General features: G+C 56.9%; 1 protein-coding gene across 3 annotated transcripts; it reads left to right on the top strand.

Annotated features, from left to right (window-relative positions):
* Positions 1-1,902: 1,902 nt before the first annotated feature.
* TMEM151B (transmembrane protein 151B) lies at positions 1,903-22,171 on the top strand. 3 transcript variants are annotated; one of them, XM_063328714.1, is made up of 4 exons: positions 1,903-2,113; positions 9,301-11,294; positions 11,379-11,781; positions 16,760-22,171. In XM_063328714.1, exons 1-2 carry the CDS (start codon positions 2,021-2,023, stop codon positions 10,735-10,737), a joined length of 1,530 nt encoding a protein of 509 aa, XP_063184784.1. In that variant the 5' UTR covers positions 1,903-2,020; the 3' UTR covers positions 10,738-11,294; positions 11,379-11,781; positions 16,760-22,171. The 3 variants fall into 3 exon arrangements, with proteins under 3 accessions (XP_063184784.1, XP_063184785.1, XP_063184781.1); XM_063328715.1 differs by having other exon boundaries at positions 9,301-11,781; positions 17,072-22,171; XM_063328711.1 differs by having other exon boundaries at positions 9,301-11,781.
* The last annotated feature ends 580 nt before the right edge of the window (positions 22,172-22,751 follow it).

The following is a 22,751-nucleotide window of genomic DNA, read 5'->3' as shown; positions in this document are numbered from 1 at the left end:
TCTGTGTGGGTGGCTCCACAGGGGTGGCAGCACCCCGCTTCCCAAGGGTTAGTTGTAGTGGATAACATGCCCAAAATGGGCATGCTGAAGGAAGCTGCTCCTTGAGGCTGTGGGTGTGCTCTGGAACTCCTCGCCACAGAACGCACGCAGCATCTAGAAGTCCAAAGTTAATGCAAATTCCAAAGTGAATGGACAAACTCCCTGGAGAAAAAGCCACCATGGGCTACTAAATGCAAAGACACAAACTCGTCTCACCTTTTTTTCCCCCTCCACCCTTTTGCTTTGCTCTTTTTGGGTGACATTTCCATCTTTGAGAGAAAGCCAGAGCTGTTCCTGGAGGGTGATCATTCCACAGGCGCCTTTTGGTCTGTCTGAGGTCACTTCCTCCAGGAGTCCCTAGCACTACAAAAAGCAGAAATGCCTATGCATATGCAAATTATTTGCAACTGTCTATTAGTGTGCATGCAATAGCATACAGAAATCCTATCAGCTCTGGGCTTGTGCCTCTTTGCCTTGCTCTGCCACGGTACACACACGCACCGGTGAGCTCTCCTTGGAGGCATGGGATCCAGCACGTGGGGATGGGTCTGAAACCTTCAAGACAGCCAAAGTCTGCCGAGAGGATTGGGCAAGGGGTGCCTGAGCAGTAGGCAGCGAAATTCAGAGCAGGCTGCTCCTGCTTGCTGCTGTTCCCATGGAAACAGGGGAAAGGCGAGAGGAAACGCATCCCCAGCCTCTTTTGAAGATGAGCTCCCTCAGCAGCACCCTCGGCTGCCACACCTATTCCCATCAGAAGCAGGGGATGGCAATTCCCCTCGGATGAGTCTCCTTGAGTGAGACCACCAGGCCTACCGACCGTCCCTTCCCCATCCCAGCCAACAGAGTGGGCAAGAGCAAGCCACTCATCCCAACCCCACGGCTGAGCCTCAGAGCTCAGAAAAAGGGAAGCAATTTCCAGCAAATTCTGCAGCTGATGCTTTTCCCCAGTTTGGATCTGTGGAAGTACCTGCAAGGACACCTGCTTTCCCAAGGCTGTCAAGGAAGCTGGGCTCTGCCGGCAATAGCTGGACCTGGATGAGTCTGGCCCCTTCCTGAGCTCTGTGTGTGTGTGTGTCCCCTGACGATGCTGTGAGTTTAGGTTGAGGGTGTGCAGAGCCTTTCCCGCTTGTCCCTGCAACCAAGGAGGTTAGGTCTACGGGTGAAAGACGCTGCAGTTGGCTCTGTGACACCTAGTTGAGCATCCCTGGGAGATCAGCGAAGATGCTGCCCGACCTAAGGTTTTCCCCTGAGTGCTGGCATTAGCGCTAATGGTCAGCCTTACCCCCCAGACCAGCTGGGGCTGCCCACGGATTAGAAAAACATCGCCAGAGCTCACGCAAAGCACCCCTGGTCCTCCGAGCTCTCCCACTTCATCCCGAGGGGAGGAAAACCCACGGGACCCCCTCACCTCCCCATCACCAGCCCGGCCGGGGCCGAAGCCCTCCCAGCCGCCCCCGTCCAGCCCGACGCCCCCTCGGCGGGTCTGGGAGCGGGACCCCTTCCCAGCAGCGCCCTGGACGGCAGCTCCGCTCCCGGTGGGGCTCCCGATGGGCGGTCGCACCGCGCTCCCTGCCTGCTTCCCTGCCTGTCGCCGGCGCCTCAAGGTCACCCGCCGCCCCGCTCGGGGCGGGCGCGGATCCCGCCGCGCCCCCATCCCCATCCCACCCCCATCCCGTCGTACCCCCCGCCCTCGCCCTCCGCCGCGGCCCTCCCACCGCGGCTCTGCCCGCCCTCCGCCGCGCCGGGCGCGGGCGCGGGAGCGGCGCTGCGCTGCGGCGGGGGCCGGGTGGCCGGTGGCCGGCGGGCGGCGAGCGCTGCCGCCCTGCCGGGGCTGGGGGCCATGCCGCCGCGCCGCCCGCCCGCCGCGCCGCCCCGCCGCCCGCCCGGCGACCGGCGAGGCAGCGCCCGGCGGCGGGCGGGATAATGCGGCTGCCCAGCCCGCAGGCACCGCCAGCGGGGTGCCCCCGCCGCCGCCGCCGCCATGTCCCCCCCGGCCTCGGCGGCCGCCGCCAGCGAGGGAGGCAGCAGCACGCCGGTGCCTCCGGAGGAGGAGGCGGAGGGGGCCCGAGAGGAGGTGAGGAGAGCGGCCGTCCCCCCACCCCCCGGCCCGGGGCTGCCCCCGACCACCCTCCCTCCCCCGCTCCATCCCTCCCCGCCCGCTTTGCATGGCGTGCTTACTGACCGCCCCGCCGCGGGCCGGGACGGGCTTTGCCCGCACAGGTACAGACCCCCCTCGCCGGGAGCCCCTCTCCCCTCCTGCGGCCCCGGGGCTGCGGTGCGGGGCCGGCGGGGGCAGGGAGGGGGCGAGGAAAGCCGCCCGTCGGTCGCCGGCCGCCGGCAGGCTGCCCGTCGCCCCGGCCCCGCATCTCCATGTCGCTCGCCTGTCACTTCGGGCTCGCCGCGGTGCCACCGGGGCTGGAAGGGGGGCAAGCAGCCAGCGGCGGCCGGGGCCGGGGATGGGGATGGCTGGGGTGTAGGAGGAAGGGGCAAGATCACAAAAGAGAAGTGCTGCTTGGGCTTGCTGCAATGGGAAGAGGTTGTTATGCTTGGGAGAAATGGATATGGAGACATTCCCCCCCCCTTCCTGGGTCTGGCTTGGGGGGGGGTGCCAGGGGGTGGCACAGCTGCCTGGGTCTCTGTGAGGGGGGACACGGTGGGCAGCAGGGGAGAGGGCCTGGGGACATGGTGAAGCCGGGGGTCATCGCTGGTGGAGGATGGTTGGGAGAGCGGAAGGTGCAGACTGGGGCAGGCCAGGTACCAGCACAGCCTTGCCTCTAGGTATGCTGCAGTGTCTCCCCACCACCAGCTGGTGACTTTTCTGGAGTCCAGACAGAAAATGCCCAAAAGGGTGAGGAGCAGGGTGCTCTGTGCGTTGGGAGCAGCACGGGGAGGCAGGTGTGGGAACCCCTTTGTCTGCCCCCACAGATCCTGCTTGCAGCTCGGGCTTCCCAAGAGGAGAGGAAGCAACCGCACTGGCTAGCAAGACCCACCTTATGCTATGGGGCTGGTGGCCCATGCCAGGCAGCTGGGTAGTGTAGGGAGGGCAGCATTCTCCTGACGTGGTGGGTTGTCCTCACTGGTGAGACCACAGCTCAAAGGGCAGCCTGGGGGGTTGCTCGGAAGCTGGTGCATCACTCATCCTCTGCTGTTGAGGAGCTGCGGTTAGCAAGTGCTGCATAATCCCAGTGCTCTCTGCCTCCTTGGTTTAGGAAGAACATGCATGCCCGTGCATGGTTATTCTATATATACAGACTTATATTTAGATATAAATAATTGTGGGAGAGGAATGATGAAGTTCAAGGACTGGGAAGCTGTACAAATACCATATACTCTGCTCTGCGGCTGCTCCTCTGTTCCTGCTTCCATTCAGCAATCCCTGGTGCCATGAGCCCAGGCTCTCCAAACAGATCCTGACCGGTGAAGCTAAACCGTGAAGCACCTTTTTAGCGTGAGGACATGCTTGTGCCATGCTGGGACATGGTGTCTTGCCCCCATTGCGGTGGCAGTGCTGGCGCTACATTCAAGAGAGCACAGTGGCTTTTGAGAGGTGCCAGAGTGAGAGCCGGTTTGGATGAAAGAAGCGTAGCAGGAGCAGTGCCCGGGTGAGTTTCCCTCGCCTACAGTGTCTCCTGCCTCACGGGGATTACGAGAAGATCGTCTGGGCTTTGATTGCTCTGCGGTGGCAGCCAACTAGGGTGTCAGTATAATCTTACCCCGTGGGAGCAGGCAGAAGGGCTACAGTCCATGACCTGCACTGTTAGGCTAAGAGCATGCTTCCCGCGGCCAGAAGCTATCGCAGACTTGCATGAAGCAGCTGGTGGAGGAGAGGGAAGCAGCAGCCTCTCCTGACAGTGCCATGCTTGCTGGTGTCTCATCTGAAGCAATGAGGAGAGACCTTAGTGGAGAGCTAGGATTCACGGACTGACCGAGGGCAATCCTCTCATTTTCAGATATATCGTGAGGGGAGGGTGTTCCTGTTCCCCTGTAGTGCCTGTGTAAGGCCGTAGGAGCAGTGTGATGTCCTCATTTCCATCAGGACCAACTGCTGCTGCCAGCATTGCTGAGCATCCCAGGAGTGTGTCTGAATCCCAACTGGAAGGGTCCATTGGCCAGGGCTGGCAGGGAGCCAGAGGAGGTGCCTGGGGACTGGAAAATGGGAAGTGAGCTCTGCCATGTTTGAGGGTGCTTCATATTGACATGTCTTGTGTCACTGTACCTCGGAGCCATGCAAGACTTCAGGTGCAGCTCAGCTTGTCCCAGCAAGGCAAGCAGCAAAAGCTATTGGCCGGAACGGGCTGTAGCGGGCTGTCCCTGTTGGCATCACATGCATACACCTACACTTACTGGTGATGAGCTGAATCTCACTCAGCAATCCATTTCCACCTTGGAGGGTATGAAATGCCAGGGAACAAGCTTTTCAGCCTGGTAACAAGCAAAAAAATGTCCTTGTCCTGCTGCTCAGGTGGGATCCGACGGAGGGAACCAGTCCTCCTCCAAGTTGCTGTGTAAAATGGAGACCTTGGTACCATTGCAGAAGCTGACTGCTGGCAGGGTTCCCTGGCTCCTAGATGCTCAGCCTTCCCCTTTCCTCTGCAGTTGGCAACGCTGCCAGCCTGGGGTTGAGCCAGCTCGCTCTTCTAGGCAGGTGGTTCCTGAATCTGGGCGGTTGGCATGTGAGGTGTGATGTGGGGGGTTTGCTGGGACCATCCTGATCAAGAATTGCCAATGTCTGTCCGGGGCCTTGGAAGACGATGGCAGTTCCTAGAAATGACTGGATCCTCCCTATCGGCCTTGTTCTAGGGATTTGAGGTCAAAGGGGACAGGGCTTATTAAATTCTTGCGTGATGTAAGCAAATCGGCAGGGCAGGGCCATGGAAACTGATGCTCAGGAATCCCACTGGAGTCCCCTGCAAGCTGCTGCCACAGCCTGGCACTCAGGAGCTACCTGGGCCTTCGGGCTGCTGCTCTGGGGCTTTTGATTCATTTTTTTCAGCCCCGTAGAGGGCTGTCTCTAGGACACCTAACCCTGTGAACCCCGGCACATCTTGTAAAGTGAAGGCTTAGCATTCTGGGGGTGAATTGAGAGTTTCAGGCTGGTCTCTGCAGGGAGAAGCAGGTGCGAGGTGCGGGAGGTGAGGACATGGGAACGCTTGTTAAATGGAGGGATGGTAGCGGGACAGGCTTTTTCAGAGAAGAGCTTTGGGGAGCTTGAAGGATTTCTGGAGTTGTTTAGCGTTCAAAGTTGCAGGGTCCAGGTTGTAGGGGTGATGAAGGTGTTTTGGCCCATGTGCTTTGCCACCGGAGCTCTGGACAGGTTTATCTCCTCAAGACTTTCTTGAGAAGAGGATTTCTCATATCTCAAAGGAGTTCAGTGCAAGCAGTGATGGGGACCCTCTCTTCTACTGCCTCTGCCCTGTGCCTTGCAGGCATCTCCATTTGCTTCATGGCTGCTCCGAAGTCATCACCTCCGCTCCTTCCTGTCCATCCCAGAGCAGCAGCTGCAGGTGTGGGACTCCATCTCCTTTCACCTCAGGGGGCAACGTCAGAACCAAACGCTATGTGTGAGGGAGGGGGGGCTGTAGCAACACTCTACCCCTTGCCCTTCCCAATGTGTGTTACGATTAGCATCCAGGCGCCTGGCAAGGGTTATCCCATGTGTTCTACATGGTGAACTGAAGCAGAGAGAAGAGCATTGACTGGGGTCCCACAAAGGGGCTGGCCAAGCCACGGCTGGACCAGTTCTGCCCTCTAGCACTGCAGAGATGTTCAGGTGCACCTGCAATAGCGGATTTGCTCACCACTCTCCAGTGCTCGAGCCTGAGCAATGGGGGAGGGTCCCAGTGATGGAGGAAAGCCTTGTTTGCGGTGAAGTAGGGCAAGCATTTCGCCTCGTTCCACCAGACTGCAGCGGGCAGATGATGATGGCGTTTATATCAGAGCCTGCTCTCCTCCCAGTGACACTGTTCTGGGACAGAAAGGATTTCCATTTCCCCAGCTTCCTCATCTGCTTGTTTGCTGTGCTGGACTTCTCCAAGGCAGGTAAAGAGCTCAAGGAGGCAACCTTATTCAGCTGCTTCTGCAGGGGAAAGCCGTGGAGCTGGTTGTTTGCTCCTGTGAGCCCTTTGCAGCCCGGGAGAGAAGCAGGGATGCTGCAGTTCCTACTGGGATTAGACTCTGCAGCTGGCTCCTCCTCCATCTCTGCTGTGGTTGTATCCCCTGTCGTTGGCACTTGACCAGCTTTCCGAAACCCCACCAGCACAGCCGATGTGTATGTGTTTTACCTCAAAAGCCTAGGACAAAACTGGGTTGTAAACAGTTTACAGCAGGGGTTAGCGTGACCCTGTAAAAGCGCTGCAGTATCTAAGTGCTGCGTAGTCCTTAAGGAGGAGACTAATGCGTGGACTAGGGCCCTGCTAACACAGTTCCTGGAACCAAGCCTGGGCTGCATCGCACTCCCTGCCGCCCTGCCCCGGCTGGGTGACCGCAGCGGGGCTTGCCTGCATCTCCGCAGGGCGACAGCCAGCATCGCCCTTCTCCCGAGTGGGACAAGGCAGGCAGTGCGGGATACGAGGGGACGGGGAGCCACTGGGAGCTGGAATTTGCTTTTCCAAGATGGACCTGGCCAAAGACCTGCCTCCCTGGTGCCCCTTCCCCAAGTTGTCAAATGAGCGAGCTGAATGCTTTGATTTATTCCTTGTGCTCCGTTTGCAGATCCCCCCACCCCCCCACACCCCGCAAAACAAGGCACTGTGCAAGCCCTCGCACCCCACAGACACCCCAGGGTTCCCGTGTGCCTTGCAACTCCTGCTGAGACCCCCCCGTGCTTCCTCCTTTGGCCGAGCAGTCCCCTTAGAGCCCCGCAGCCAGGGCTGCCGCTGCCGGGGAGGATTTGCCATGCAGAAGGCAGCAGTGGGAGAGGAAACCTTCAGCCGCCTGGGTAGTGTCACAGCCATCCAGCACGAGAGAGCCGCGCTGCAGCCGAGCGAAGGGCCGAGGGATCCGGGCTGGCTCTAGTAACCACAGCATGGACCTGAGGGTGCAGCTCGGGCAGCTCTGCCTGCTGGGTGCCCCCCCTTCCTCTCCCCGCTCCCTTTTCTCTTCCCCGGGGATTCAGTTCTTGCCCCGTGACCGTGAGGCTGCTGCAGTGGAGGGTCGCCCGGGGAAGACTGGAGCACACACGTGTCCATGCCGGGGCGGCCGAGCAGAGCCACGCTGCACCCCTTGGTGTTGCCTGCAGACCAGCACTACCCCCCTGCCTTCCCCGGGCTCTGTGTCTCTGTCACCGGTTCTCGCTCTCAGACGGTTGCCTCAAAGAGGGGGGCTCAGCACTACTGGTGCTTGAAGGACCCCCAGGGGGATATGCCACTGTCCCCTTTGCCACCGGCGGTCCCCCTGGATGTGCCACCTGCTCCATTCGTGGCGTGCTGGCTGCTGGGGCGGGCGGGAAGGGAAGCTCCTTGCCTCCAGGAGAGAAACCTCTGTTGGAGATTTGGGCTGGATCCAGCCCTGCTAATCGCAGTGGCAGATGTCCCACTGGCATGGGGTGGACCAGGCTTTGGCAAGGTGTAGGGAGTGAAGATTAGCATGTGGGACACTAGGGGTTCAAACCAGGGCTGAGGGGCTCTTCAGGGAGAGCAGGGGGGATTTCCTAGAGGAAAGAAGAGGACAAGACCTGTCCCTAGACCTGCCAGTGGTGTTGCGACCTCTGGTTCTTGCTTTAATTTTTCCTTTTCATGCAAGGGTGAAAGTGCCTCCCCTACTTTCTGGCAGCGTGAGTCCATTAAGCTCTTTGGGATCCCTGGATGAAAGACCTCTCCAGCCCAGTGTGCTCAGGAATGGAGGAGGGATGGGGCCAGGCCATCACTGTCCTGAGTGGTGTCATTACAGCTGGCGTTAGCCCCTACGACGGTGGAGGTGAGCTCAGGAGCCATGCTGTGTGCAGCTGGGGAGGGAGAGCAAAGCTGAAAGCCTCTTAGAGAGTTTAGTGGCATCTGCACTAGGCGGGGGTTCTTGTCCCCCTCTCACATTTGGAGATTGTTGGGTTGGATGGCATTAGGACTGGATGAAGTCTTTTGTATAAGAAAGCAAATAAACTCTTTGCACGTTCTCCCTTTGGGTGCGATAATGTCAGGTCTCACTGACCAACCTGGATCAATACTTGAGACTTCAGGGTGTTGCAGAGAGCGACAGTGGTTTCCTTAAGTGGGGTTTTTCCCGGGTCTTTGTGAAACCCTGCACAGTTCCTCTGGTGAAGGCACCAGTGCAATCTCTTTTAAAAGTCCTGTTGCTGAAGTCCTGTCCTTTCTTCACCATGAAAGATCTGAGATCGGTTTTTCCAGAAGGGTGGGCTGTCACAGCCAAATCCCAGTGCAGGCAGGGACATTTGCTGGCAGCCATGACCCACAGCTTGCCCTTTCTGCTGCTGCAGGGTACTCTTCTCTTACAGCCTGAACACCTTTTAGGATATTATTCTATATTCACTTACTCTCCCACCAGAGGTGGCTGCATTTCAGTTGTGGAAAAGTACTTTCCGGTTTGTATGGTTTATAAAGCACTTGAGAAGCACTTCAGAGCCCCTTGGGCTGCCAAGTGTTGTGGTGGGAATCGCCATTACCAAATAGAGGCTTTTCCAGCTGCAGAAGGTCTGTTTCTCCGCCTTACAGGCACCCCGGGCAGCTTGTGCTGCCCTGGTAGGAGAAATCTGAATGTTGCTGTTGGTCATTACTGGGAAAGGGGGGGAAGTGAGAGGCACGGTGGGATGAGCTGTGGTGAGGTCTTCAGGGGGGACAACCCAGTAGTTAGAGCTGCCTGCGCTGGTGGGATGGGAGCGGACACCAAGGTATGTGGGGGAGATCCCCCAGCCTCCATCTTGCTGGGCTTCAGTACCCCTCCCTGGGACGTGGCACTGGTGGGCGTTACTCCCCTTTGAAGAAGGGGGATGCTCAGGTTGCGGGCAGGCAGAGTTTCCCTCTGCTGCTCTCCTCCACATCCAGCTGGGCTCTGGCTGTCTCCCAAGGAGGGGCAGAGCACCACGAAGGTAATGGAGGGGTGACAGCTGCCCACACTGTGGGACTGTCATCCTGGGGGAGATCCCAGCCTCCGGCCTGCCCGCTGAGGCTAGGAGCCCTACGGTTTCTGCTGTTTGTCCCCATTTGTGGAGCTACAGGGGTGCCACCGCTGCCTGCTCCCCATCCCCTTGCTGCTGCAGCTTACTGACTCCTCTCTTGTTTTCTCTCCCCTTCTCCTGGTCCCCTGGAGCAGCAGCGGCCGGTGAAACAGTCTCTCAGCAAGTCCCTGTGCCGAGAGTCCCACTGGAAATGCCTGCTGCTATCCCTCCTCATGTATGGCTGCATGGGAGCCATGACCTGGTGCCATGTCACCAAGGTGACCCGACTGACCTTTGACAGCGCTTATAAGGGCAAGTCCATGATGTACCACGACAGCCCCTGTTCCAACGGCTACGTCTACATCCCCTTGGCCTTCCTGGTGATGCTCTACGTGGTGTACCTGGTGGAGTGCTGGCACTGCTACACTCGCAACGAGCTGCAGTACAAAGTGGACGTGGAGAGCGTGCACGAGCGCGTGCAGCGGATGCAGCAGGCGACCCCCTGCATCTGGTGGAAGGCCATCAGCTATCACTATGTCCGCCGGACCCGGCAGGTTACCCGCTACCGCAACGGGGACGCCTACACCACCACCCAAGTGTATCACGAGCGGGTCAACACCCATGTGGCAGAGGCCGAGTTTGATTATTCCAATTGTGGAGTTAAGGACATCTCCAAGGACCTCATTGACTTGGAGAGCTACCCAGCCACGCGGCTCCGCTTCACCAAGTGTTTCAGCTTTGCCAACGTGGAGTCGGAGAACTCCTACCTGACCCAGCGGGCCCGCTTCTTCACGGAGAACGAGGGCCTAGATGACTACATGGAGGCCAGAGAGGGGATGCACCTCAAAAACGTGGACTTCAAGGAATACATGGTGGCCTTTTCCGACCCGGACAACCTGCCTTGGTATGTATCCCACTATGTCTTCTGGGTGGCGGCTCTGCTGACCCTATCCTGGCCCCTGCGGGTGCTAAATGAGTACCGCACCTCCTACGTCCATTACCACGTGGAGAAACTCTTTGGGTTCGACTACGTGGCGGTGACACCGGCTGAGGAGCGCTCCTTCTGCCGGAGGATGCCCCGCGTCAACACGGTGGACAGCACCGAGCTGGAGTGGCACATCCGATCCAACCAGCAGCTGGTGCCCAGCTACTCGGAAGCGGTCCTGATGGACTTGGTGGGGCTTTCCGGCTGCACCAGCTACTCCGCTTGCCGGTACGGGGGCTACCGGCAGAACTGCGAGCGGTGCCACAGGACTATAAGCAGCTCCTCCATCTTCTCCCGCAGTGCCCTGAGCATCTGCAATGGCAGCCCCAGGATCCCCTTCAGCAGCAGCCGCTTCTCCCTGGGCCGCCTGTATGGCTCCCGACGCAGCTGCCTCTGGCAGAGCCGGAGCGGGAGCCTGAACGAGCAGAGCTGTCCCACCGAGCAGACCCGCCTCTCCAGCCAGGTGACTGTGGAGGAGGAAGACCCCCCTCCTTACCAGGATGCCCTCTACTTCCCTGTCCTCATCGTGCACCGCAATGAAGGCTGCCTGAACCATGACCACCGTCACCTCCACCGCAATGGGTCCTGCGTGGAGACCTCACTGTGAAAGCAGAGGGCGGTGAGATCTCGTTGTCCATTGCCTGGCCCAAGCCAGCGCAGGATTTGGGGAGAGGAGCACAGGGGAGGGAGATGGCCCAGGAGGACATCAGGATAAGCGGACACGGCATCTCACTCCGACAGCCAGCAAAAGCTCTCCCCGCCGTGGCTCTGACCTCCCGGAGGGGTGAGTGCTAATGCTCCCCCTGACATGGCACAGAACTCTAGACCAACCACCACATGCAAAAAAAAAAAACAACAACCCAACCCAACCAACCCAACCCCAAAACCGTAATTCATGGCATCAAGATCCAAAGGGGGGAATAAAAAGACAGGCCTGGTGCAGGGAGTGCGGTGCTTTGGCTCCCAGCCCTGGCTCCAGGCTTACTTGTGCTCCGAGGAACCAGCAGCCACCAGAAAGCGCCCTGCTGCACCTCTGCCCACCCTGCTGCCCACGCTGGAGCGAGACCTCTCGCAGGGTGGAGGGGAACGGGCCCCCTGGGAGCAGCGTGAAACTGCCTGTGCCTGAAGGTCTGGGGCACCCAGGCGCGTGGAGCCGAGCGGCAGGTTAGAGCAAAGGCTGAAAGCCACAAATCCAGCTCTTCCCCTTCCCCATGACCGTTCCCCACCCTCCCCACTGTTTTTTTTTAGACCATGCTTCGACTGTTACTCTGTTCTCACTGCTGGGAATGGCACCGCCTCCAGAGGATCCCAGGCTCGGCTCCTTAGGAAGCCTTGGCACGCCAGCTCCAAGAGTCAGCATTCCCTCGGTAAAGGGCTTTCGGTTTGGGATTACAGCAGGCAGGCAGCACCGGGAAAGGGATGAATGTGCAAACCCAGACGGAGCGGGGATCTGTGGCGCTACTGATCCGCTTGCTGGAGGAGGGCTCAGCTGGAAGGAGAAAACGGGAGGCCCCCGGTGAGCTGGGGAAGGGGAAGAGGATGGCACGGGGACAGGCATCGTGGTAACAGGCAGCGCGTCAAGTGGCTGGGGTCCCTTCCTGGCTTTGAAGTGTGCCCTAATCGGTTCAGACAAGCATCAAGGAAGGCTCTGGTAGGTTCATCTGCAGTTCGCCTATTGATAATAGAGCGGCAGGTTCGTGCATGTCTGCAAGAGTGAATTTTGCATGAGATCAGGCTGGGCTCTGGCTGCAGGCTCTGAGCTGCAGGCTCCTGGCAGCCTGGTTTTGGCAGAGGGCTCTGAAGGGCTTGGGGGAAGAACTGTAAAAGCACATTGGAGCATCGGGAATCTGGGCTGGGGAAATGAGGAGCAATGGGATTCCCCTTCTGTGGACCCCCACTGTGGGTGCAGGACCCACGTCTGGCAGGCAGGGAGGTGTCTGCCATGAGGGATGCTCTGCAGAACAGATACTGGGGATACGTTAGAGGGCAACCTGCTTAAAACCAGGCGGTTTGCCCTACAGAGGTTTTTGCAGAGAGGTGTCAGGCTGTGAGAAGTGAGGTGGCTTCTGTGTAGCCCATTAGCCCCTGGGTTCCACTGCCTTGCTCTTGTCAGGGCAGGTTGGCCTGCTCTGAGCTCTGTGCTGCCCCTTCTGTCCTGCCGGGAAGGTTATCGGCGATGCTGGGCAAGGAGCCTTTGTGTCACTGAAGCTGCATCAGTGGCTGCAGCACGCAGGCACCCAGCTTTTCCTTCTCTGTCAACACCATCCCCAGATCTCTCGTGTCCCTGTTCTGGGAAAAGCTGTCTCCTTTTCAGTCAGCTCTTTGGGGGAGTGCGTGCCAAATCAGCCAGCGATTTCTCCAGGCGGCGCTGCTCCTCAGCCTCACCACACTTCCCTCATCCACTGGGGCAAACAACAGCTGAGAACAGCAGGTCTTGGGTGACAGGAGCAAGTCTGGTAGCAGCTGGGCATTCGGGCTTGGTGCCTGCCTCTGCATCCATTGCAGAAGGGCAAGATGCAACAGCAAACAGTAAGGCTTTTTATTTAGTTCAGCCAGTCTTGCCTCTGCCAATTTATTAATGGAGGATCTGTTTATGCTGCTGTACTGCTTCCTCCCAGATCCTGGGGAGGCTGCAAATGCACCCTTCCACCACATCAGTCCTCTTCTGAAAATCATCTCTTGATGGCAAGCCTGGAGCGGTCAGCACCTGTGGGCATTTTAAGGCTCTGGTTGGCTTTGCCTCCAGAGTGGTCTGTTCTTCTGCTCTTTGTGCCTTGCCTGTCCTGGTCAGTGTCTCTTGCCCTTGTCCTTCTGGATCTCAAGTGATAGACTCCAAACAACGGCAATTTGAACAGAAAAGCCCTTAAAATTGCACTCTTATGATTCTGTCTTGTCACCTGCCCTTACTGTCACTACCGGACCTAGATGTTGGCTTAAATAAGAGGGTCCCTTTGAGAACAGGGAAGCATAAGGTCTCCCGTGTGGATACATCCTTCTCCGTGTTTTGTTCTCGTCGTTAATGGTACAGATTCAGACTGGGTGAAAGCGGCCACAGCCCCCTTGGCTGCCCTGGGATTTTTTTGCTTAGTGATGACATTTGGCTTGCTGTGCACTTGTGCTTCTCCCTCCAAGGGCCTAATGTGAGCCAAGGCCAATGCCGAGGATCCTCGTCACTCCGGGGAGCTAATGGTGTGTGCTTGTATGTCCTGGTGAATCAGGACGCTTTCAGTCAGGGGCGCTGCAATGGGTCATTAGTGAGGAACATGGTCTGCTTGTCCTTCCCAACATGTTGTCTTTGAAATCTCCTACACATTGCTTAAATTAGGCTGTGATGTCTCATCTTTCTATCTTCAGCCTCCAAGGTGCCTTGGACAGATGGACTTATCAAAGGTTTGGCAGGCCTTTTAGCTCCCTAGGGCAAAGACAGTCCTCAGAATAGGGACAGATTAGTAGGGTCTCTGGGCCCTGGTCCTTTAGCACCTGCATCAGAGTTCTGCTTTCAGGCACCTTGTCCTCCACTCTTTCTAGTCTTCTTCATGAGATTGACTCACTTTGTTCCTCTGGCCCCATTTTCACCCATGAATTCTTATCCTGGAGGTGGTCTGTCCAGGGGGATACACATGTCTTTGAGGCTCGGCTGCTGCGATGGCCTGCGGGATCTCTGCAGAGTCCCCGTGCACATAGTGCCAGCCGCAGCCAGGTCCCAGACATAGTCCCAGTGCCATGGTCTGTGACCATGCAAGACACACAGCACCCTGAGGAGAAGTGAGACCTGTCTCACCAGTACTCTCTGCTGCCCACCAGGATTTCTCGGAGATCCCTCCTCATATTCTTGGCCCTCTTGCCCCACTGCACCTGTGGGAACTGCCCCTGGGGTCCAGCTTACTCCATTCTTGCCAGGCTGGAGACCTTCCTGCCCTGTCTTAGGCTGAGGAAAGGGGGATGTCATGCTTGGGCATGGGAGGGGAGCGGGACTGGGCAGGAGGGACGGGAGCTGCCTGGTGGCTTGGCAGAATTATGGTGGAGCTGAAGAGGACAGACTGAAACTGGGGTTGGGCTCCCTCTCCTTCTCCCTGCCTACAATGGCAGGGCATCACATCTAGCCAGGTGGGGAACTTCATAGCAGAAAACGGGGCTCTCCCTTCCCACCCCCGGCGTGGGACGCAGCCAGCAGAAGGGGTGTGCGTGTCTAGGTTTCCTCCTAAGCGTTGGCAAAGGACCCTGCTGCCCTGGGCAAAGGGCAGCTGGTTTAATTCTCCTTGCGGCTCAGGTTATCAGCACAGATGTCCAAAGATGGTCTGTCCCTGTTCTGGCACACAGCCTGTCCGTGGTGGAGTGGTCCCATCTCCCCCCGGCAGGCAGACAGCCACCCGCCACAGCTCCAGGCTGAGCAGCAGTCAGGCGCCTGCTCTTCCTGCAGACTTGTGTCTGCTCTCTGCCGTGTCTCCGTCGGTGATGGCGATTCCTTTGGCAGCTCAGCCGATGGCCTGGTCTGCTCCGCTCATGATAGCCTGCTCCCTGATATCTAACCTGAATTCTCCCTGCTGTATCTTAATGCCATTACTTCTCCTCCGCTGACTGGTGAGTTTAATTGGCTCTGCTCCTTTTCCCCATGGCCTTCCCAACACAAGCAGGCGTTATCTGGTCTCTGCAGCCTTCCTCCCTTCCCCGATCCCAGTGTCTTCTCTCCCTCAGGATCTTACCGGGCAAACCCTGGCTTGCGTGATGGTGTGGAAGTTTTCCCTGTGTAGCGAGACTGTCCTTCCTGCTCTGAGCCTGGGCGAGAGGAGAGGGACAAAGGTGCAAGCAGTGCCTTGGTCTGTCAGGCTGGCAGGTGTTCTCATTTCTGGTGCAGATCTCTTCAAAGCCAGTGAAGTGCACGGTGTGGCCGGCCCCTTACGCAAGGAAAGCCAGGACTGCCCGCATCACCCTTTGGGAAGGTGAAAGCCAGGTGCTTGTCAGCACCAGGGGGCAATACATAGAGCACCTCCGCAGTCAGACGGCTTTGTTTTTTTCCATACGTCATTCACCCGTTGCAGCTTTCCATGGGCCGAGAGTCAGGCTCAGCACTGCACTTGTCAGCACGCTTTCCTCTCATACCGGGACGAGTGAAGTGGGAACACTGCCAGCTCCTCTTCCTGGTGTTTCTTGGCATTAATACATCCCTAAAAGAGACCTGGTCCTCACTGCTGCAAGGCCGGACAATAAGTTTGGGCTACTTGGTGTTTCCCATTGCTGGCAGTATACTTGCTGGGTACTTAAAAGCTCTCCAGTGTTCCTGAAGTAGAAAAAGAGAGAGAATGAGCATGTGACAAGCTCTGGATTAGCTGATCTTCAATACACGTCACCACCCATTTATCTATCTTTCAGCACACACTGGAAGCTTCCCAGATAACACCCAGCTCTTTGTTCATGGAGAACTTGTTGATCCCACTGCATGTCATGCAGACCACACCAAGGAGGAAGATTTCAGTGAGGGCTTTCAGGTTGAGCAACTGTAGGAGCATTTGTTAGTACAAGGAGAGGGAATCTCATGGCCAAAGCCAAGCCTTCCAGAGCCACGCACCAGGCAAATAATACTCAGGATTAGTGCTGGGGAAGCCGCTGTTTTTCTGATTTCAAACAAGCACATCCTCCTTCCTTTCCTCTCCCCATAAAATGCACATCGTAGAGACCCAGCCCATCCCTGCCCTCTTTGTTGTCACTCCGCTCACGCTCGAGAGGCTGGTCAGTAACTCTGGTGGATGCCCATGGAGAGGGGACTGCAGGAAGAGGTGGAAGTAGAAGTTTAAGAAAGTGGAAGTTTAAGAAAGTTATTTAGCATCCGATGCCAGTAACTTGCTACCTGCTGATTAGCCTGTGGGAAGAATAGTATCTTTTAAGCTCTCCGTCCAGCCTTTCCAACCATGGCTTCAGCATTGCTGCCTAATATCACCAGGGTGCTGCCTTACTTTTAGCAGGGTACGACCTTGCTGCAATGTGCTCCTACTCTGCTGCAGTAGCTGTGGGGCACGGGTCTGAAATACTCTAACACCACTAAGAAGCTGTTTTACCAAAGAGCTCTAAGTCTCAATTTGTGATAGGTGCTTCTAATCATGTTTCATTCGTGTTCAGTGGTTAGAATAAGGTCTGTATGAACATGATCTGGATCCATATCATCTCAGAAATGGGACATGGTTTAAGTGTTAGCTCTGTTTGGTAATACTGCCTCCTGCAATGCACGTGGGCCTAGAGTCTCCACTGACCCAGGTGCACATAGGCACCAAAGGCTGGTTCATAGGACCTGGGAGCCCAGTGGGGACTTGGGGCTGAGCCCGCCTACAGCTCTTTTCCCTGTGGGCATTGTGGAAAAGGGGGAAAAGGGCTCAGTCACATTTCAGGTCGAAATTAATGGGCTATGTTCATCCTAGTGTAATTTTACTGAAGCCAGTGGTACTATACCAATGGGAGCTTGGCTTAGCAACTCCTCAGAGTGGTCTGTCCTTGAGTCCAGACAAATTGATCTGTCACAGTGTTGCTTTGATGCATAGAGTTCATGTTGGGACTTGGCCAACATGAATGAATGTTGACTATCTACTGTCTCTGCAAGCAGTGGGTTGAATTTTTCTGCTCTGCTGCCTCCATCACAGCTGCTCCACCAAGGGAAATGTTATGCCCATGGACGCGATCTCGTCAACTCCCTCAAAAGCAAGCTAACAAGCAAATTGACCTCCACTGCACTGGGAGAAGAGCCTTCTCCCACAGGACCGTAGCCTTTCCGCACACGAGGGAAAAGAGGTCCCAAGGACAGAACTGAACCTGCAAGACCTGTGGCCTCATGGCCTCCCCTTCTTCCTCCCCTCCTCACCTCGTCCGTCTGTCTGTCTTGGGGGAGGGACAGTTTCTTTGTGGAGTTCAGCAAGCTCTTCTTCCTGCAGCTCGTAACCAGGCTCTACTAACAGGTACATCATCCACCTATGCAACACTTCCAGAAGCTGACGAGTTTTCAGGAGCCCGTTACAATGTGCGGCGTGGCCATCCAGCACTGAGAATAAGCACAGCGGCTGCTGGAAAGCTAGGTGGGTTTTATTCCTCCCCTCCTCCTGAGGAAGACTTTTTGTTGGGGCTTTTTGTTTGTTCATTTGGTTTTTGTAAAATTCATTTGGGGAAATGAAGCTTGTGAGAAATTGGTGCCCATCCTGAACCCTCCCTGGTCCTTTGAACTTCAGGAACGGATGGATCACCTACTGTGATTATAATTTAGCGGACTTTGTAGAGCAAAGTAACTTCACACAAAGACACACAAGGTTCTTTCACTCTCCATCAGCACAAGCTGCTTCTGCAATCTTAGCTACTCACATTAGTGAAAGAAAAAGCCTAGCTAGAATGTGGTGAGATGACTTAGTGTTTTGTATCAGTCCCATGGTCCCAATGTCCATTAGCAGTGCTGTCAGCTGCCGTGCCATGAATTAGGACTTTGGATGGCAGCCCACAAATCAGTCAGGGTGGAAAGGTTTGGAAAAACCCAAGGCCAAGTCTATACGCCTCTCCAGGAGCAGATGCAGAGAAAGGATCAGCCGAGAGCAGACATTGCCTCCTGCTCAGCCCAGCCAGAAGCTGGTGGGCTCGGTTTGTGCTGCCCCTGCCCCCCCAGGGAGAGCCTGTCCCCAGGGGCCGAGCCAAGGGGAAGGAAAGTAACGCAGCATCTGACGAGGCAGCATGCACAGTTGGGAATAAAGAGGTGACAACTAGACACCAAAATAAGAGCAATTTCACTTTGGAAATGCCAACAGCTTTTTCAAACTGAAACGAGACTAAAAGCCCTTTAACGGTTGTGAGGAGTGTTTCAGGTTGCTGTTCCTTGCTTAAAAAAAATATTTTTTGACGATGAGGTGGATTTAAACACTCCGCTTCAGTCAGCTCTCTTAGAAACGTGCAGTGCCGGTGGAAAAAAAATGCTCAAGGAAGATTGGGATGGTGGCCCTGTGGCTTCGCAGTGGGGTGGGCTGGTCAGGAATGGAGGCTGGAGCTTAAAGCCTTCCTCTGCCCCTGGAGGTGTGACCTGGCCGTCCACCCACCCAAGCACGTGTGCGTGGCAGGATGTGCTTTGGTGTCCTGGGACCCATGGTCCTGCAGAGGGTTGGTGTGTTTGTGGCTTTGGTCTGGCGTTGCCCGTCCGTCCTCACGGCAAGGGCTTTGCAGGGTGACAGAGCATTGCTTGTTCCTCGTGAGAGGAAACTCCTGACCTGGTTTTTGAGAGGAGATGGTGTGAAGTGTCACATTTGCTGCAGCGAGTGGCGGGGAGCAGGGATAAAAGCAGGGAGCAAGCTGTGTTTGAGAACAAGCTAATCCCTTGCTTGACTGCCTGAGATGGGAGAGCTGCTGGATCTGCTCCCCGGCCAACGCTCTCCGCCTCTTCTCACCCTCCCCAAACCCCACGTGCAACCTGTCAAACTATGGACAGGTGACGACCTCAGGCGTGCTGGTGGCCAGACCTTACCAAAACCCCCTGCTTTGCCAGCGCACGGCCTTCCAACAACGCTCCCTGCCCTGGCGTGCCTCGTGCTCGCTTGGTGGAGGGACGGCACAGCCTGCAGAGGATTGCCACACAGCCTGGCCTCACTTTTGCATCACTTCGTGTTTTCCCAGAGAATTTCACGGCACTTCTCAGAGCCTTTGTGGACAGGAGAAGTTCCACAGACTGAAGTTAGAAAACAGAAGCCCCTGGCGTTTTGGTGGTCCTGATCTCTAGAGCCCTGGTGCTGCACCCTGGGGAGGAGAGGCAGGTTGGCTGTTGTGGCAGTGAGGGACCAGGGGACAGTGTCGCGGCGAAAGCAGCGTGTCTGCTGGGGGATGTCCGAACATGGGCCCTGTGCTTCTCCACTGGGACTGAGGGCAGCTTTGCTGTGGGCTGAACAAGGCGCAGCTGATGGAGGAGCTAGCTGAGGAGGGCAGAATAGCGTGTAAATGCGCAGCAAGACGCGTGGAGAGGAGGGGCTGTACGAGGAAAAGCTGGAAAAGGCTTTGCAGATGTGGTGGTTTTTGCGGGAGGCATGAGGCAAGACAGGGCAGGAGACTGCTGTGCTGGAACAGCGGTGCGAGGCAGGGAGGGTGGCGGGGGTGGGGGGAAAGAAGGAGTGGGGAATTTGGCGGAGAAGCCCGGGAGCAAAGCGGTCTTTCAAAGCATGCTCTGGCTGAGGAGACAGGCGGGAGGTATTTCCAAGCTGAGGTGCCCAGGCCAAGCCTCGCTGCATCATCGGAGGCAGCGATGTTGCCTCCGAGCCCAGCACTGACAGCTCGAGCACGTGTCACCAAAACCACAATGGGTAATGCAGCCACAAGGTGTAAATGTCACTAATGAATAAATTGCCTTGTGCCTTGGAGAGCCTAATCCATCACGGCCGGGGACGGGGATCTGACAGGCTCGGCTATTTCAGGCACAGCCTGTAGGGAGGAGGAACTGCTTCATTTCTGAGCCGTCCCCTCCGCCTAGAGAAACCGATGGAAGGCTTGGCTCTGCGCTGCTCCTCAGCTTCCCAGCTGCATCAGTTCAGGCTTCATCCCTCTTCACTGCAACCGAAGGAAGGAGCAGGAGAGAGTCTAGGTTGGCCAAAAGTGCCCTGTCAGCAGGGCGGTGTATGGGCTTTGGCCGGGGCTGGCTGGCGAGGGGGTTTGGAGGGAGGCTGCTGCACAGAGGGCATGGGTGGTATAGGTGGGGCAACGCAGCGGGTCCCCAGCGATCAGGAGAGCTTGTATCAGTTGTCTGGGGTGCAGGGCCGCGGCCGGCACCAGGCATGTTTCAGGCCAGGAGAGCTTGGCACCATGTTTTACAAACTTGCCCTTTCCTCCCCAATTCAGTTGCATAGTTTGCCCCTATAAGAGGCGACCTGGAAAGGCTCTGAGGCTACCCCAGCCCAAGCCCTCACCCTCTCCGGAGACACGGCTCTACTCGGCTGTGCCGGGGGCAGCGCACAAGCCCCTCCACATTCCCCCCCTGCTGTTGAACCCCAGCTACCAGCACCTCGTCTGGCTCTGCAGAGGGCCAGCAGGTACCCGGCAGGCAGGGACAGGAGCTCAGCGTGGACAAATACAGCCCCATCGGCGTAAAGGGGGGCTGAACTCAGCAACCATTTCCATGCACAGCCTCTGCCCATCCCTGCGGCAGCCTGCTCCTCCACCCCCAGTCTGTGCTCGAAATCAACCTGTCGTCCTGTTTGCAACATATGCCAGCGTGACACCTTGCAAATCGATGCCTGCGTCGCTGTGAGCACAAGTGGCCAGGCTCGGGAAGTCGGCCACCAGCTCCCACCGCCGCTCAGAGCCGCAGAAACAGGGCTTGCCATCTGCTGCGGGAGGGAGCCAGCCAGGTGCCCCGGCTCCGGCCCGATGGTGTAGTCGAAGTGAAAGCCCTTGTGTCATTCCCCCTCCTTTACTACCCGGCCAGCCCCTGTTTTCCTCCCCTACCGTCACGCTGGCACAGACCCATGGGTGGGGGGATGCTCCCAGCTTGGCTGGAGTCCCTCTGCTGCTGAGTGCCACCCAGTGCTGCTTGCGCTGCATCAGCAGATGGCGAAGGGAGGGGACACCAGCTCCCAAGCAAGGCGCCGGAGGTTGTTCCCTCCTCCAGATGGAGGCCCACAGCTGATCCCCCCACTCCTCAAAGCCCCACAGTACTCCTTGGGTATGGATCTCACGGGAGAGCGAAGGGGTCTGTACTGACCCTGTGCTGGCACGTGCCCTTCCCAGCACAGAGTGACCTGCTAGTGACTGCTCTGCAAGGCAGTCCCACACCTCCGTAACAAGAACTGAAGGTGACATTAATGACGGGAGCGTTCACACTCAGACAATCTGCTGTTGCTGTCAGTGCTTTCATTTTTACCAACTTGTGCGGCGAATGGTTCGAACTCTTGTGAACTGGCAGATAGTTGGTCTTGGGTGTGAGTGAGGGGTGCGGGCTGCTGGGTTTGGGCTTTGCTCTTTGGCCACGCAAGTGATGGGAGGGAAGGCAAAAGGTTCTTCAGGCACCAGCTGCCGGCCCAGGCGTTCCTGCGTGTGGCAGCAGCCCACGAGCGTGTTTGGAGGGCACTCGGGAGGTGTTAACAGTCTTGGCCATTTGCAGGAAGAGGAGCCGTGAGTAAGCCGGCAAGCAAGTCAGCAGTTGTTTTGGGGATGATGCGTTTTCCCCGGCCCTTTTCTTTCCACCCCTGTTCCTCGCTGGCTCTGGCGGCCAGTTCCTCCTCGTGTGTCCACTAGCACGTCTGAGGGATCTCGTCGCTGCCCTCCCAGCACGAGCTTTCATTGCACAACTGGCTGACCAGACCCAGCCCTGTACTTGGAGCTACAGGCAGGCTTGCCCAGGACCAGGCCACCCCCCATTAAGCCCCCACCCCACCCTCGCTGCTGGAGCTGCTCCTTCATCGGCCTGATGCTGATCTGGGTCTTTTCTGCTGTTTCTGAACACGAGTTCTCATCTCATTCAGGTGTGTCATTCAGTGGAAATATTTTGTAAACGCAAATAAGAAAGAAATAAATCTATTCAATACCTCGGTCTCGAGGATGGGAAACAAGTCATGGGAGGTGCCTGGGGGGGGAGGTTTCACAGCTGCTGCCACCGGTTGGGTTTTCTGGTGGATGTAGCCCCTGGAGCATCCATGAATAGTTGGGAAGGGAGCTGCGCAGACCTGCGAGGGCTTGGGGCTGAGCCCTGTCGGCACCCCTCGTGCGGCCACCGCTGCTGGGGACAGCCTCGCACTCCGTCCTTTCTGATCTATAAGGGGGTGACACTGCGCAGGTAAAGGTCCTGTGGGCCGGCGGCACCGCAGGCGTCTGTATCCATCAGGCAGAGCAAGGCAGAAGCGGGTACGTGGCAAACAAATTCTTTTGTGAGCACTGGGAAACAAGTTTTTACTCTTCAACTCTGTCAATATGATCTAGCTCTGTCTGTCTCTCTCTCTATATATGTACAAACAGTATATCACAATGTTGCCTTTTTTGTTGGAAATATCAAAGTACAAAGATTGTAAACCAAATCGGTGTAATAAAAGTTTCAGATGATTCACTGAGGTGGCTGCCAGCGGTGGGTCTGTGAGCGCTGGCGCCGGGCAGGGCTGGGAGACGTGAAGCCCCTGCGATGCTCAGAGGGTGGGAGGGGATGGAGATCAGCCCCACTTGCTTAATTCCCTGCTGATCTGTCCTGAGGAGGGGGGATGTCAAAGGACCGAGGCAAATTGGGTACATGCCCTGTCCTGTCCCCAGGTGGCCACAGCCCATGGGGCAGAAGGAAGCTGCTCCATTTTCTTCCAGGCCCAAGGAAGCTGCTCCATTTTCATCCCTGTGGGGTGTGTGGGTCAGCAGTCCTGCAGGAACCCCTCTAGCTTGAAGTTACGCAAAACACAGAATTTTTTGACTGATTTGCACGGAAGAGCCTTACTGGTGAAGGTGAGCATCCGGTTGTAAAGGATTCGCCTGTTTGCAAACCAGGCTGGAACTGATCAATGGCATCGCAACCTAAAGCAGGAAGCTGGTGGAGAGACCTATCATTTATTGAATTTATTTTTTTTTTACTTTTCACCAGCCATATCTGAGACTCCAGACAGGTTTTGCTATAAAAATGAATAAATCCTTGAGCAGAGCAATAGCCAG

The sequence above is a fragment of the Chroicocephalus ridibundus genome, chromosome 3 (genome assembly GCF_963924245.1).
Source record: "Chroicocephalus ridibundus chromosome 3, bChrRid1.1, whole genome shotgun sequence".
NCBI classification, from domain to species: Eukaryota; Metazoa; Chordata; class Aves; order Charadriiformes; family Laridae; genus Chroicocephalus; species Chroicocephalus ridibundus.
This window is presented reverse-complemented; position numbering and strand designations above follow the sequence as displayed.